Source organism: Astyanax mexicanus, chromosome 7, assembly GCF_023375975.1.
Source record: "Astyanax mexicanus isolate ESR-SI-001 chromosome 7, AstMex3_surface, whole genome shotgun sequence".
Classification (NCBI taxonomy): domain Eukaryota; kingdom Metazoa; phylum Chordata; class Actinopteri; order Characiformes; family Acestrorhamphidae; genus Astyanax; species Astyanax mexicanus.
The window spans coordinates 32,138,760-32,152,553 of NC_064414.1; the positions used below are offsets into that span (position 1 = coordinate 32,138,760).

The 13,794-nt window shown below is 37.2% G+C and overlaps 2 protein-coding genes across 2 annotated transcripts; both read left to right on the forward strand.

Annotated features, from left to right (window-relative positions):
- The first annotated feature begins 1,596 nt into the window (after nt 1–1,596).
- Nucleotides 1,597–3,959, forward strand: nkx2.3 (NK2 homeobox 3). The gene is made up of 2 exons (XM_007240375.4): nt 1,597–2,254; nt 2,913–3,959. The coding sequence occupies exons 1-2, from the start codon at nt 1,891–1,893 to the stop codon at nt 3,533–3,535; spliced, it is 987 nt and encodes a 328-aa protein (XP_007240437.1). The 5' UTR covers nt 1,597–1,890; the 3' UTR covers nt 3,536–3,959.
- Nucleotides 3,960–10,121: 6,162 nt separating this feature from the next.
- On the forward strand, nt 10,122–12,573 carry nkx3.3 (NK3 homeobox 3). Its single transcript, XM_007240376.4, has 2 exons — nt 10,122–10,700; nt 11,553–12,573. Exons 1-2 carry the CDS (start codon nt 10,412–10,414, stop codon nt 12,020–12,022), a joined length of 759 nt encoding a protein of 252 aa, XP_007240438.2. The 5' UTR covers nt 10,122–10,411; the 3' UTR covers nt 12,023–12,573.
- The last annotated feature ends 1,221 nt before the right edge of the window (nt 12,574–13,794 follow it).

A 13,794-nucleotide genomic window follows, 5' to 3' on the forward strand; every position in this document is an offset into this window, starting at 1 on the left:
ATTAGTCATAATAATTCAAACGTGAAACGTTCAGTAATCTAACAGAGGTGATAACCCTGTGCACAAATATCACTAGGTTTTTAATCAGGTTTCTCTATGAATTAAAACTTCTAACGAGACGACTATTCAACCATTCCCTGCTGGAGAAGGACAGACCGTGTCGTTTAAAGCCAAAGCTGGAAACAGAGGGAGTCGTCTTTCAAGGAGACAACGAAATTCACAATGACCAGACGAGACAACCAGCACCTATAGTTACCAGTATTTTACCCGTGCTAAACTCGATTCCCTCGGGGTCAGGACACACCTTAATATACGAGAACCAAAGTTCGTTTTTATATGTCTAACAATCTTATAATCGCCAGTTTAATCTAACTGTTAATATTATGTAATACAATGTATTAATAATATGATCGACGTTGTCAGGCAAAAAACGTATATGCTAAATTTAACAGAACAATAAACATCCAACTTGATTTTCATTGGAAGTCAATGTAAATAAACGTTATTTCAAGTTCTTTGTAGGTTTTCTATTAATTTATTTACAACTCGGTACATCGGTGATTTAGTTTTTTTTTTTTGTTTTTTTTTTGATAATTTGTATTAAAAAAACTGTTTTAGACAGACCAGGAAAAATATGTAAAAATGAAAAACGCAAAAATGGACATACAAAGTTTTTGCTTGAGAGTGGCGACTTGTATTGTTATTACTAGTGTCCATTACGTATATTGTTATAATGATAATGAGATTTTGATGGATTAAATATTTCTTTACACAAGCTTTTGTCTACCAAGAGTTAACCAATTAAATGATTGTAAATAATAAATATAAATAATGTAAAAAAAAACGTAATTAAATTGTTTATTTAACTTATGTATATGATTTACTATATGCAGTATTTTTATACAATGTGTTTTTGTATAAAGTTCTTAAATTAGAATGACTAAATCACCCAACATCCCAATACACAACACCTTACGCACGCAGGTAGACACACTCTAAGGAGTCATGTGTAAACATCCATAAAAAAAACATGCATAAGAATTCACAAGCAAACTGCTCTCGAGTTTAAAATAAAGGCCAATGGTGATTATGGGGATATTTTGTATTTGAAATACTCTGATTATACTTATTAACTGTGAGAAAGAATTTGTAATTCCACCTGGAACGTGTAGGCTATAACAGACGATTTCACATTTTCACCCTGGATGAACTTTCCTAAAATCAACGCAGTGCATAAAAAGGTTTTTGGGTCCTGGTCCATAGTTGAAGCTCGAGATAAAGAGTCTTACATATATATCTGTTTGAGCAAGACAACGCGTAATAAACTGCAGGCCTGTTGAGCTAGTGTGTAATTTGGCCGCGTAAATAATCTAAACCAAGCTTTTAATTGTCCTATACCGTTGCATGTGCGGGTAAAAGAGCTGTTCTAAAATCAGAGACGGTGTGATCAGAGCCTACAACAGTGGGATTATCGCTTATCAGATGTGCTCACTCTGACTCAAACAGACCAAGAAGAACAGCAGCTCGTGGCTTTGAGCTTTGGGAGAAGGGGCAGCACTCCTTCAGTTTTCTTCCCGCCCCGGCAGCGTGACATCACCGCGTCGCAGCAATGCCTTTCCACCACGGACTCCAGCAAAACACACATCAGCTTGAGGGCTCAATGCTGGCACGAGGCGAGAGGCGTCCACCCTCGTCTCTCTGTGCGCCAACCCCTGCCGCTACGAACCCACAACCCTCCTGCCTTCCCGATAATGGACGACTAGAAGACTATGTTTCTATGAACCTGCTGCTTTTTATTTGAAAAGCTATTATTTTCTCTCTAAAGCGCGAGGCTCGTTGGTGCCCCCAGGAGCCGATACTGCACATGTGCCCTGTGAGCACAGCAGGCCGATGATGCTTCCTAGCCCAGTAACGTCAACGCCGTTTTCTGTCAAGGACATACTGAAGCTGGAGCAGCAGGCCCAACACTTACACGGGCCGTGGACACTTCCAGGGCAGCAGCAGCAACTACAGCAGCAGGCGCTCTCGCAGGCCGACTGGCAGTCGCGCTTCCACAGTCCACCGTCTTGTGCGCTCGGCGGCGCGGACAGCCCGGCCTTCTCTGACAGCGAGGACAGAATGGCTTTCCTCAATGCGCTCTCCGTGCAGGACGGCCTGGTGGAAAGCAGCCTCTCTCCCCCGATCTTCGCCCATACCTCTTTGGGACACGTCGTGGATCCCAAGCTGGAGGAGGATCTTGAAGAACAGGAAAGCAGTGAGTGAAGTCAACTTTTAAAGGCTGAAAAGGCTATAAACAAATTACATGGGCTGGATTTTTGGAAATTGTGGAAGTTAAATTTGAAGAACCTAGTCACTAAATTAATTTCGTCTAAATGTATTATTGAAGAAAAAAATTATATATATATATATATATATATATATATATATATATATATATATATATATATATATATATATATATATATATTTGGCTTGTATTAACGAATTAATTTGTATTTATGTTATGATTGTTTAGCACAATGAGAATAAAATATCCTTTTATTTTGAATATATATATATATATATATATATATATATATATATATATATATATATATATATATAAAATATCCTTTTATTTTGAATATACACATACACAAGTTAAAAAAACTTTATGAAAATGGTTGGGTTTCCCAACGGACTGTTAAATGATAACTAAATCCAATATAATTTTAAACATTCTCTCCTTAGCACTTCAGATAATCTTAATACTTAATAAACTGCATGCTTATTTGGCCTTGTCTGTCCAACAGTGATCTCAAGGTCTGTTGTTTTCTACTTAGTATTTATTTTGTTGTTGTTGTTGCTGACATTTTCCTCTTTATATATTATCTGTGTTTGTTAAACTGCTCTATGCCGTGGATGTGTTACAGAAGGTTGCGGGGCAGCGGTGCGCTCTCCAGACTGTGAAGCTGATGTGTCGGACTCGGAGAGGGCGCCAAGGCCGCGCAGCAGGCGCAAGCCGCGCGTGCTTTTCTCGCAGGCGCAGGTTTTCGAGCTCGAACGGCGGTTTAAGCAGCAGCGCTACCTGTCCGCCCCGGAGCGGGAGCACCTGGCCAGCGCCCTCAAGCTGACGTCCACACAGGTCAAGATCTGGTTTCAGAACCGCAGATACAAGTGCAAGAGACAGCGGCAGGACAAAACTTTGGAGATGGCGGGACACCCCCACCCTCCACCGCCGAGGCGCGTGGCAGTACCCGTCCTGGTTCGGGACGGCAAGCCTTGCTTATCCGGATCACAGAATTACAACGCGACTTATGCCGTGGGGCCCAACCCGTACACGTACAACGGTTACTCCACTTATAATAACGCCGCCTATACTAACGCCTATAACTGCACATATCCGACTCTACCGGCGTTACCGGCAAACACAGCGGCCAGCCCGTTAATGAGCATGAGCCTCAGTAATCTCGGGACGCACTCCCAACCTCAGGCAGCCCAAGGGACAACCGTTTCACCATGCCAAGGACCTCTGCAGGGCATCCGCGCCTGGTAGTGCAACGATGACATTTCACCATCTTGTAGGCTCCCTTTCCCGCAAATAACAAGCTTTACACTCGTCCCGTAGTAGCCCCAACGGCATGTTTCATTATGACTATCAGTATCACTCAAAAAAGGTAACAGTGTGGTGGACACTTTACGTTGGAGAAGTTCTTGATGTATAACTGCGACTGCTGAATGCATGTAAATGAAGTTATTGTTGTTTTATTGTGTTTGTTTTGTTTTTTGTTTCTGGTGGAACTAATTGTGTTGAACGTAAAGTATTACTGATTAATGTTTAAGGCGCTGGCATCTCATGATACTGCAAAATTGTTCAATCCTGCTTTGCGCTGGACCAAATCTTGAGACAGTTTTAGACACTGAGGCACTCTTAAGAGTTAGGAACAAAATGTCTTCAGTAAAGCACGTGGAAATTGCAATGCTGGACTAATTTCAATGAACATAATATCCCAGATGTATCTGTATAGCAGGCGTTATCACAAATCAGCTTTACACAGTCAACAGATTCTAAAGAACAAAAATATATATGTAACTTGTAACAACAGTGGAGCCCTTTGGTGCTAAATAGAACACAATTTTGAAATGTTTAAAAACTGTGCTAAAAGGTTTGAAACATTTAAATGTTATTCATAAGTTTAAACATTGGACGTTATTTAAACATTAAACCATAGTTTTAAACATTTGTTATTTGTTAACATCCATAATGAGATCAAACATTGAAAGGGGGTATTGAACTTTCACATGGTTATTTTAACATTGAACAATAGTTAAAATATATTTTTATTTGCTTTTTCATTGTTCACCTACAGTATTAAACAACAAAATGGTTATTAAAATATAGTTTTAAACATTTGAATGGCTATTTAAACGTCAAATGATAATTAAAACATTGAAACTATTATTAAAACGTTCTGCATTAATTACGCGGTTCTTTGTCATTGTTCTATGTTCTATATAAAGAAGAACCTTTGAAAATACTTCAACCTCCCAACAAATTGTGTGTTTTAACCACATTGTATTGGTGTATGTTGCCTCGACTTTAATAGTCAGTTTTTTTAGTACATCAGACATGGCACAAGAAATCAAAAGTGAAAAAACTGGATCTTAATCAGTAATCTATTCTGGACCATATCTTATGCAGGTCGAGTCCATGTGTCTCATTAAAGCATGACCTTTATCTAGGACCTGTGTGTTTAAACCATTTAGTCTGTCCTGCTATCATAATGTTATCTGATGTGTAGTTAAGCAGTTTTGCATCCCCCTTAGCCCCCCTTTATGAGGGGAGAGGAGTGGGTAATGAAGCAGCGCCTAGTTCCGTACATTTGAGCTGTCTCAAAGGCATGTGTGATTTGAAATAAATAAAAAATTATATTTTTTCTTTTTTGTAAAGAACAGAAAATACGACGTAATGGGGTAAAAAACACAGTTCGCGTGTTTCTGAGTGCAGTTATAAAGAAAAATAAAGGCAGACACAGAATGTTCAGGGCGATCTCTGATTAAATTAAGTGGACGTGTTTGCAGACTTAATATACTGATTCATCCGCATTTTCCCAAAATCAGGCCTGAGCCCATTTGTTGAAGGGGCGTTTGTGCTGAGAGAGGCCAGACGCCCACTGCGCTCCCTGACGAAAAGCAGAGGCCTGACGGGGAACTTAAACAGACATAAAGGATGGACATTAATATCAGAGTTAGGTCATTCAGCGAGACGCAATTGTTACTTTCTGCTGCATCTGCGGTGATGCGTATCAGTAATTGCAGAGCACGAGAACAGCGATGAATAAGTCTACTGGGCGATTTAGTACCTGTTTAACATTGTGGAAAAAAGAAAAAAAAACATATGGACAGATTGTAACGTAAGGGCTTAGAAAATGCTGCAATGAGTCGATTACATAGTCTAAATACATGAATTTACCGTAATCCGAACGTTTATGCAATTGGTGTTAAAGTTTATTTTTATTTTTTTAATTTTATTTTTTTATTCATTTTCCACACCTGACAAGTCGCTTAACTAATTCGTAAATTCATAAAAGGGAGATAAAATACATAAAAGGTGTTTAATTCGTCCACTACGTATTAGAGGCCATTAAAGTCCCAATAGCCGCGAGTTTATCCTACAGGACCTGCCGAGGTTTGCCACTACACACGCTTTTAATGGAGATGAATAGAAATGTAAACAGAGCGTCAGAGAGGGGTTGTCCTGATAGCGCGGGTGAGCACTTCTCCTGACTACTGCACTACCGGTAGGACATACCTGGTGTCAGGATAAGTGGCTCGGAGCCTTCAGTGTAAATAGTGCTGGCGACAGAGCGGCGATGCCTCGGGACTCCGCCTCGCCACGACGCGTTCACACACCGCGATCTGTATCTGTGTAGGAGATAGGAGCTCTTCCATCAGGCTTAGGAGGCCTTGAGTTTCCCTAAACAATGTCTCCTGGGCAATAGTAGTCAGGCCCAAATAACATTTGGACAGATTTCAGTCCTACTACAGATGGATGGCTGGCACTGCAGGATTAGCATCAACAATTAATGTCAATCCAGCTGGATTCAAATCCTGAATCCGTTCAATTAGCCTGAGCGTCATTTCGTGATTTGGCTACGCCAGATTAGCACTGGGTTAAAATATAAGACAGTGTGGCCACACAACCTGTTTCTTAATACACCCAGCTTTTGAATCGCAGTAACACCTGATGATCTACACTTCTAGGCCTACGTGTTTTTTTATAACGTGTAAACAGAAGTAAGGGATAGAAACCCCAATATGGTGATAAGTTTAATCACCATAAACACGCAACGAGCAGTGTTTATTTGCAGTATGTGGGTTCTTGTGGGATTGCAAACAGGAGACAAGCATCACATAAAGTCACAGTGTTTAAAATAAAATGCAGAAGCAGAGGCCACGTGATTGAACTGGCCTGTGTGGGATGTTTGCTGTTTGCACATGTGAATAATCAAACCAAATAAACTTGTATATCACATAGTAAAGTTCATGTTTCGTTTTTGGGGGCTACAAAGGGCAACCTGTGATAACAGATAATCAGTACATGCTTTTCAGAATAAATGCAAGGAATAATGTGACAAGAACTGAACAAAAAAAACGTGCGTGCGACCGTGCGCAATCACCAAGATTATTTAATTTTTTTAGCAATAAATATTTTATACAAACATTTTTTTTGTGCACAAGCACATATTAATTACCCTCTTGACCAAACATGTATACTGAATGCTTAATACTTTTGGATGACTGATATTACTATAATAGGAAAACATTTAGAAATGTTATTATTATTAGTAGTAGTAGTCGTATAATTTATTATTATTATTATTATTATTATTATTATTATTATTTTATTATTATTATTATTATTATTATATGTGTGTTTTATACATGCACAATATTTAATAGTATATTTAATTTTTTTTTTCAATTTCACAGAGACGTCTTTTTAGAGCTAGATTAAAATCGCATATATACTTTTTTCGAGGGTCATTAAGGAAAAAAAATACAATCCTCATTGTGAATTTAGTTCGTGCTCTGTGCTCTGTTTCTCATAGCTGCCTAATAACAGACTGGGACTTTACGATTCAAACGGATAGCAACAATTAAAGTGAAAATAAGAAATAAAATAAATAAATAAATAAATAAATAAATAAATAAATAAATAAATAAACAATAACAATAATAATAATAATAATAATAATAATAATAATAATAATAATAATAATAATAAATATATATATATATATATATATACGCTTTAATAGTAATATTAAGTAATATTAATTAATTTCATACATTTCATTAATAGTTATGCATCATTACTATTTGTTATAAACTCCTTCACAAATTTTCTAGAAAATATATATTGTGTGTGTGTGTGTGTGTGTGTGTGTGTGTGTGTGTGTGTGTGTGTGTGTGTGTGTAAAAATCTGAATAGTCTGTACTACTAACCTGTGCCTTCAGGTTGCTCATTTGCTAGAATTTTTCATACACAGATACTAAATCATGTCTGTTACACAGATATTGCATTACATATTGGGTTGAGTGGTTTGTAATTTGAATAAGAAAATCGATCGTCTTGGTGGAAGAGAGTATTCATTGTCAGCATGTTTAAGTATGTGCGCCCTCTGGCGAGAATAACAGGTAGAACACAAGACTGCTAAGTAACAAGAGGCCACGTGGTGGCGCTACAATCCTATTTCAAACAAACACATTTACAAACTATAAGCGGTGGATCTTCCCAAATTATTTACTTGTCTAATCCAACAGTCTATAAACAGATACTGTTACGTTTGTATAGGTCATTAATATCTTTAGACTTAGAATATCTTTTTATTTATATTAGCTGCTGCAATGGGGTAGAAGTAGAACTAGTAGTAGTAATAGTAATTAAACTAATTACTATTTAAACATAGTGACCTGTATAAACACATTAACAGCCATTAATATAATATATAAATGATGACGTGTGTCACTAGATTACTCTATTTTACTGGCGTTTAAAGCCTGTTACGGTTAAGTGACACTAAAAGAAGGAAAATCCTAAACTGGCGTTAACGTAAGGTTTTCAACATAAACATGAAGGAGCGAATGCGCTGAAAGCTATAATGCAAATAAAATGGCACGCGTTATGGAAACTGGCAGCTGTAGGTTGGTTGTTTTTTTTTCTTCCCGACATTGTGTGTTTAAACTGTTTTGTATGTTAGATGTCCCATGACCTTCAAATCAATAGCAGTCAGACACGACAGTTGTTCTAACAACACCTATGGGACACTCATGATAAAGAGACTAACATTTTCCTGGTTATAAAAGCAAATAAATGTAACAACAAGTGTATGTATCGAGCATTGAAAAACCTGTTTATTCATTGTTTCATCTGAAATCATAGGTATTAAAAATAGTTAATTCTGCTTTTGTTTGTGTAACTGTCCCTACTGTCCAGAGAGGGCACTCTTTTAGATTCTGGAGCAATGCTGTCAGAATTTGGTTGCATTCAGCGACAAAAGCAATATTAAGGTCATGTGTTGAATGACCACCACTCTACATCTAATTCCGGAAGAACTACATTGAATTGAAAAAGAAGTGGGTTAGCTTTCTAATTAACACACACTTGCTGTGTACTTAAAAGCAAATTGAATCAGCCTATATTTCACTCACAATTCTACACTGCACAGTTAGCAGTCACATACTTCGTCGGCTATAAGTACACATGATGAACGGGTTAAAACAAGATGGTCATGATGGAAAATATAAAGATTAATATGGTGAAATATAAAAAATATACACATAAAAACTACACACTAAGAAAATAAAGTACAGATTCTTACTTAAAAGAGTACAAAGCTCGTCACTGGGGCTGCACCCTATATTGGGCTACAACATAGTACCTTTCAGTGAAAGTCTTTTTTTTTTTGAAGCCATGTTTTTTGTACCAGTAAATATTATAAACAGTGTCATCAACTGGATATGGCCAAGAACTTGATGATTCAAAATTGTCTTGTTTTTATTTTTTTTTTATAAAAAAATGTATAATTAAAATATATATTGTTTATTAGTACAATGATCTAGAATACCTAATGTATCTTTCGGTTGGTTAAGTGTACCTTTGAGTACAAGAAAGTACTTATATTATACCTCTTTTTTTAGTGTGTAAAATGTACTGAAACTTTACAGACAGGCATTGAAGCTTTAAAACAATGCTTACTTATATGTATCACGTATTGTATTGAAGTTATAGTGTACATAAATTATTAGTTGGCTTTGACATTCTTGCATGTGAAAGTAATGACTTACTGAAATAACGAGACACTGATTTCTATATGCGCTGTATTCCCGTTTTCAGATTTGGAAGCAGGAACAGCATATTGAGAAAAAAATAACTTTTTTATTACTGAAATTGATCAGTCAGTCTACATAATAAGTAAACCTCAATTTCTCATTTTTAGTTTTTTTTTTTTGCATTATTTGAAGTCACACGCCAACATACTAAGACAGCTAAATAATGCAGCAGAAGTTTAATCTCAACACCGAATTTCTACAACCGAAACTGGGCCTAGTTTCCCCGAAGCGTCTTAGCAGGAACGTCGAACTGAGAGAAAGAGATAAAAAGAGAGAGAGCTCAGTGTAAAGCTCGCTCCACCATCTAAGAATTATCTTAGTACCATTAAATTGGTAAATTAGTTCAAGTTTTTTAATGTTTTTTCTATGTTTTTTTTTCACGCAATCTCTTTTACATGCATGTTGCTTTATAGAATCAAAAGTTGTGTGTTCAGGGCGCTCAGTATATTTTACAATACAGAACGCAGATACATTCATTCCCAATGAAGAGCTTAACACTTTGACGTCACGTCTCAAGAAAGAAAAAAAATAAAATAAACAAAAATCCTGCCAAGGAGCAGCATGCTTGCTCTGTATTTGCGCAGTAAATGCAGACAGTGCGCTCCAGAACTCCACTTCAGTTGTCAATTTGCAATTGAAGTAAGAACACACATGCGAGTCGTTTTAAATGACAAACTCACATTCTCAGAGTGAAGTATAGCCAAACACGCAGCGCGCTGGGTGCTTTTATGAAGTCTTTAGGGAGTGTGAGCGGAAGGTAGAGCGAAGAAGGAGAAGTGAGGGCGGAGCGAAAGCACCACTAAGGCCAGTGGTGCGGCGCGGAGGCAGCAGAGCCACTGCTGATGCAGACATGACATTTTCTGACACTTTGCTTCTTGATTTGGCCACAAAGCGTCTCAGCACAATTAAACCAAACTTCAAGCAGTGGAAAATCACGAGTTCAGTCCTAACAGAAGATCTCACCAGGAGACAACAACATTTTTCTCTACACAGTGGAGCTTTGTGTTTGTGCTTTGCCATATTATAGATGGTGTAAATGGCGAGCTACCGCACCTCGTTTTCCATCCACAACATTTTAAGGGAAGGACTTGACTCTCCGAGAAGTATCCAGCTGTCTGGGGAATACACCAACTCTGAGCTCCTGGTGAAATCAGAAGGGCTGAGCTGTGCTGGATCTGCTCACTCTCAGGACAGCAATGAGGATGAAAGCAGCAGAAACAGCACAAACGTGCCCTGTCTGCTTGATGCCGACACATTATCTGATCGTCAGTCGTGTGAAGAAGAATCTACGGGAGAAGAATATCCACACTCGGAAAAACAGCACGGTAAGACCATAACAATCTGTGCTATAGAAGTGGCCCATGTCTGATTTATAAAATAAATAAATAAATGAATTAAATAATTAATTAACTAAAATAACGTGTATGTTGTTATAATGTAATTATAGAGCTGATTCTGATGATTGCTATTAAGAAAGTTATTTAAGTTGCTATTAAGCAGTTATTTCATTGTATTACGTTTTTTATCTTCTCCTTCTTCATTATTATTATTATTATTATTATTATTATTATTATTATTATTATTATTATTACTATCGTTGACGTTGTTTGGCTGTAGTATTAGTAGCATTTGTTACAGTACTGCAAATTTCTGTATTATTTTATTTTTACAGTAAGTAAGTTATTATACATATTATATCAGTATTATAGAAGGCTTGGGAACTGGCCTTTTATGTAGCCTAACTGCAAACTGGCGTGATTATTTATGTGACAACATTTTGCTTTTTCTATTCTCTCAGAAATGTCTCGTGACCAATTTACAATTTAGCCGAAACATGTGAAATGTACATCAACCTCTAATACCAGTTTGCCAATAACTTAAAGGTCAGGCAGTTCACTTACTTTTAAGTAAACTGTTAAATTAGTGATTTTTTGTACAGCCTATACGGTTAAGTAAACTGGCGCTTTTCAAATAGTATATATACACTATTATAAACTTTTATAAAAAAGGTCTATATGTATAAACAAAATCTATATAGATAAAAATGCTTGCTTTGGCTTGACATCCACGCAAAAAAAATATGATCTGTAAGTCCATGCTAAATGCCAGTAATCAACTAAATTTATCTGCTTATCCCAAGCGGCCTCTTATTGATCAACTTATCGGTTTCTAAACAGATCTCGAGCTGCATCCGGACACTGACGGGGAGAAAGTGGACAGCTGTGATTTTTCTCATCACCCGCCGAAATCCAACAAGAAGAGGTCTCGCGCCGCATTTTCCCACGCACAGGTCTGCGAGCTGGAGCGGCGCTTTCACGTGCAGCGATACCTGTCCGGCCCCGAGCGCGCGGATCTGGCGGGGGCTCTGAAACTGACCGAAACCCAGGTTAAGATCTGGTTCCAGAACAGGAGATACAAAACCAAACGGCGGCAGATTGCGGCCGAGCTGGCAGCTACCTCCACGGCGACGCTGGCCAAGAGAGTAGCGGTGAGGGTCCTGGTGAAGGACGACCAGCGGCAGTACAGGGTCGAGGACGCGCACTCCCCACATTTCCTGCCCTTCTACCAGTCCTATCAATACTGCCCTTATATGTACTGCATCCAGCCCTGGCTCTCCACCACCACGCTGCACGGTGGCCTGTACTGACAGCTTCAGCTGGTGCTTGTGTCCTATAGTCTGATTACGAGGTAGCCTGTCATTCTGTCATTACTGAAATGATACGTTTTTTAAAGGACATAGATTCATCTTAGGGCATGTGGTGCAGGGTCGCTCCTTATGCATGTTAAATGGATGAGAATACTGAAAAAAACATTTGTTTTCAACCATGACTTTTATTTTGATGTAAAAAAAAATAATCAAAACGTATTTCAGAAATACAAGTAAGTGCCTAAACTTTTTTGTTACATGTAATATACTTGTTTTGGTAGCAAGTAGTATATAAATGTGGATTATTTCTATTTGTATACTTTAAAATGACTCAAACTGCACACTGTATACTGACAGAGAATTCCCTGGGTTCACACCCCAAGCCTGGAAGCGCACTGACCAATACATTTAAGGACCCTTGAATCAACGTGAAAGTCAGTGTCAAAAGTCACTTTGCAAGGTTTCTATAATTTGCAATAAACGTGGTGGTATACATTTGGAAGTTTTCATTTAACTGTAAGAATGCAAAAATAAAATGTAGACAGTGCTTATTCGATGGTCGTGCTTCGAGATTAATGTAAGACATGGCTCGCAATTTAGAGCAAGTTTTAGCTTACATTAATGACTGTGGTGTAGCTCTTTGAGAAGAGATCATGTCTATAGTGTTTGATGTGTCAAAGACGGCGACTTACGCATGCCGAGAAACCCCATAGAACTACAATTCAAAATCCAATCTTTAATAAATTACGATTAATTGCATGGGCATGGTTAAAACAGCATCTTAAAACAACTATTTTAATTCAGCTTCATACTATACGTGTTTTTTTTGTTGTTGTTTTTTTTTCCATAAAAAGATAGAAAATATAATTCAGTTTAATGTTCATTTAAATCCGCTCGACTATTTGCAAATATACTTGAAGTTTGTTTCTTTTTTCTTTCTTTAAGACACATTAGAGCCCGAATTTGGCCTAATTGTATGCTATTCTGATTTTGACACTTCTGTCACAAATACATAAAATTTATTTTTAAAATAAAACGTATTCTAAATAAAATAGTCAACAGTGATATGAGTTTAAATACACTGAATCACGGCAGGCTATTTTAGTAGCATAGCAATTTAAACAAATATTTAAGTAGGGATTTAAATATAAGTAGATTGCCTGGTTGTTTTAAACGTAGGAATGTGAAAGTTTCAATCTTGATACATTTTAGTTGTTTAATTAGTTGTCTATATGTCAATCTCTATTATCGGTTAGTATAAAAAGATAATTACATTTCAAATGCTACCCTAAGCCTGTTGTGTTCGACGTGCGTTTTTATTAGAGTTTCAGATTATTTATCGCATTATTTAAGTATGAAACGTTTGGTAAAATTAATGATTTAAAAAGCTTTTGAAGCTATTGTTTTTTTTCTCCAAAAAAAGTATATAGACCTACATGGGTCTTGTAGCGTATTTGTATTTCGCGTTAAATTAGGACATTAAAACATAATTAACACACATCGTTCATCGCCTTGTTCGCTGGTATGTTGCTCTGCAGGTTGACAGAGGTTGACTGCACAACACATACAGCTCAGCTTCTGAATCAGTTTCTCTGATTTTGCTAATTATAGGTAAATGTTTGAGTATAAAATAAAAATAAACATTGTTGTCTACAGACAACATTTCTCCAAAATTCCAAATAAAAATATGTTATTGTCATTGTCAGCATTTATTTGCAGAAAATTAGAAATGGCTGAAAGAAAAAAGATGCAGAGCTTTCAGACCTCAGATA

What these genes read in the sequence shown, in the direction of transcription:
- nkx2.3 (XM_007240375.4), top strand. Translation starts at nt 1,891, where the DNA reads ATGATGCTTCCTAGCCCAGTAACGTCAACGCCGTTTTCTGTCAAGGAC. An exon ending in TCTTGAAGAACAGGAAAGCA is followed by an intron (nt 2,255 to 2,912) that starts GTGAGTGAAGTC and finishes GATGTGTTACAG; the next exon opens with AAGGTTGCGGGGCAGCGGTG.
- nkx3.3 (XM_007240376.4), top strand. Translation starts at nt 10,412, where the DNA reads ATGGCGAGCTACCGCACCTCGTTTTCCATCCACAACATTTTAAGGGAA. An exon ending in ACACTCGGAAAAACAGCACG is followed by an intron (nt 10,701 to 11,552) that starts GTAAGACCATAA and finishes GTTTCTAAACAG; the next exon opens with ATCTCGAGCTGCATCCGGAC.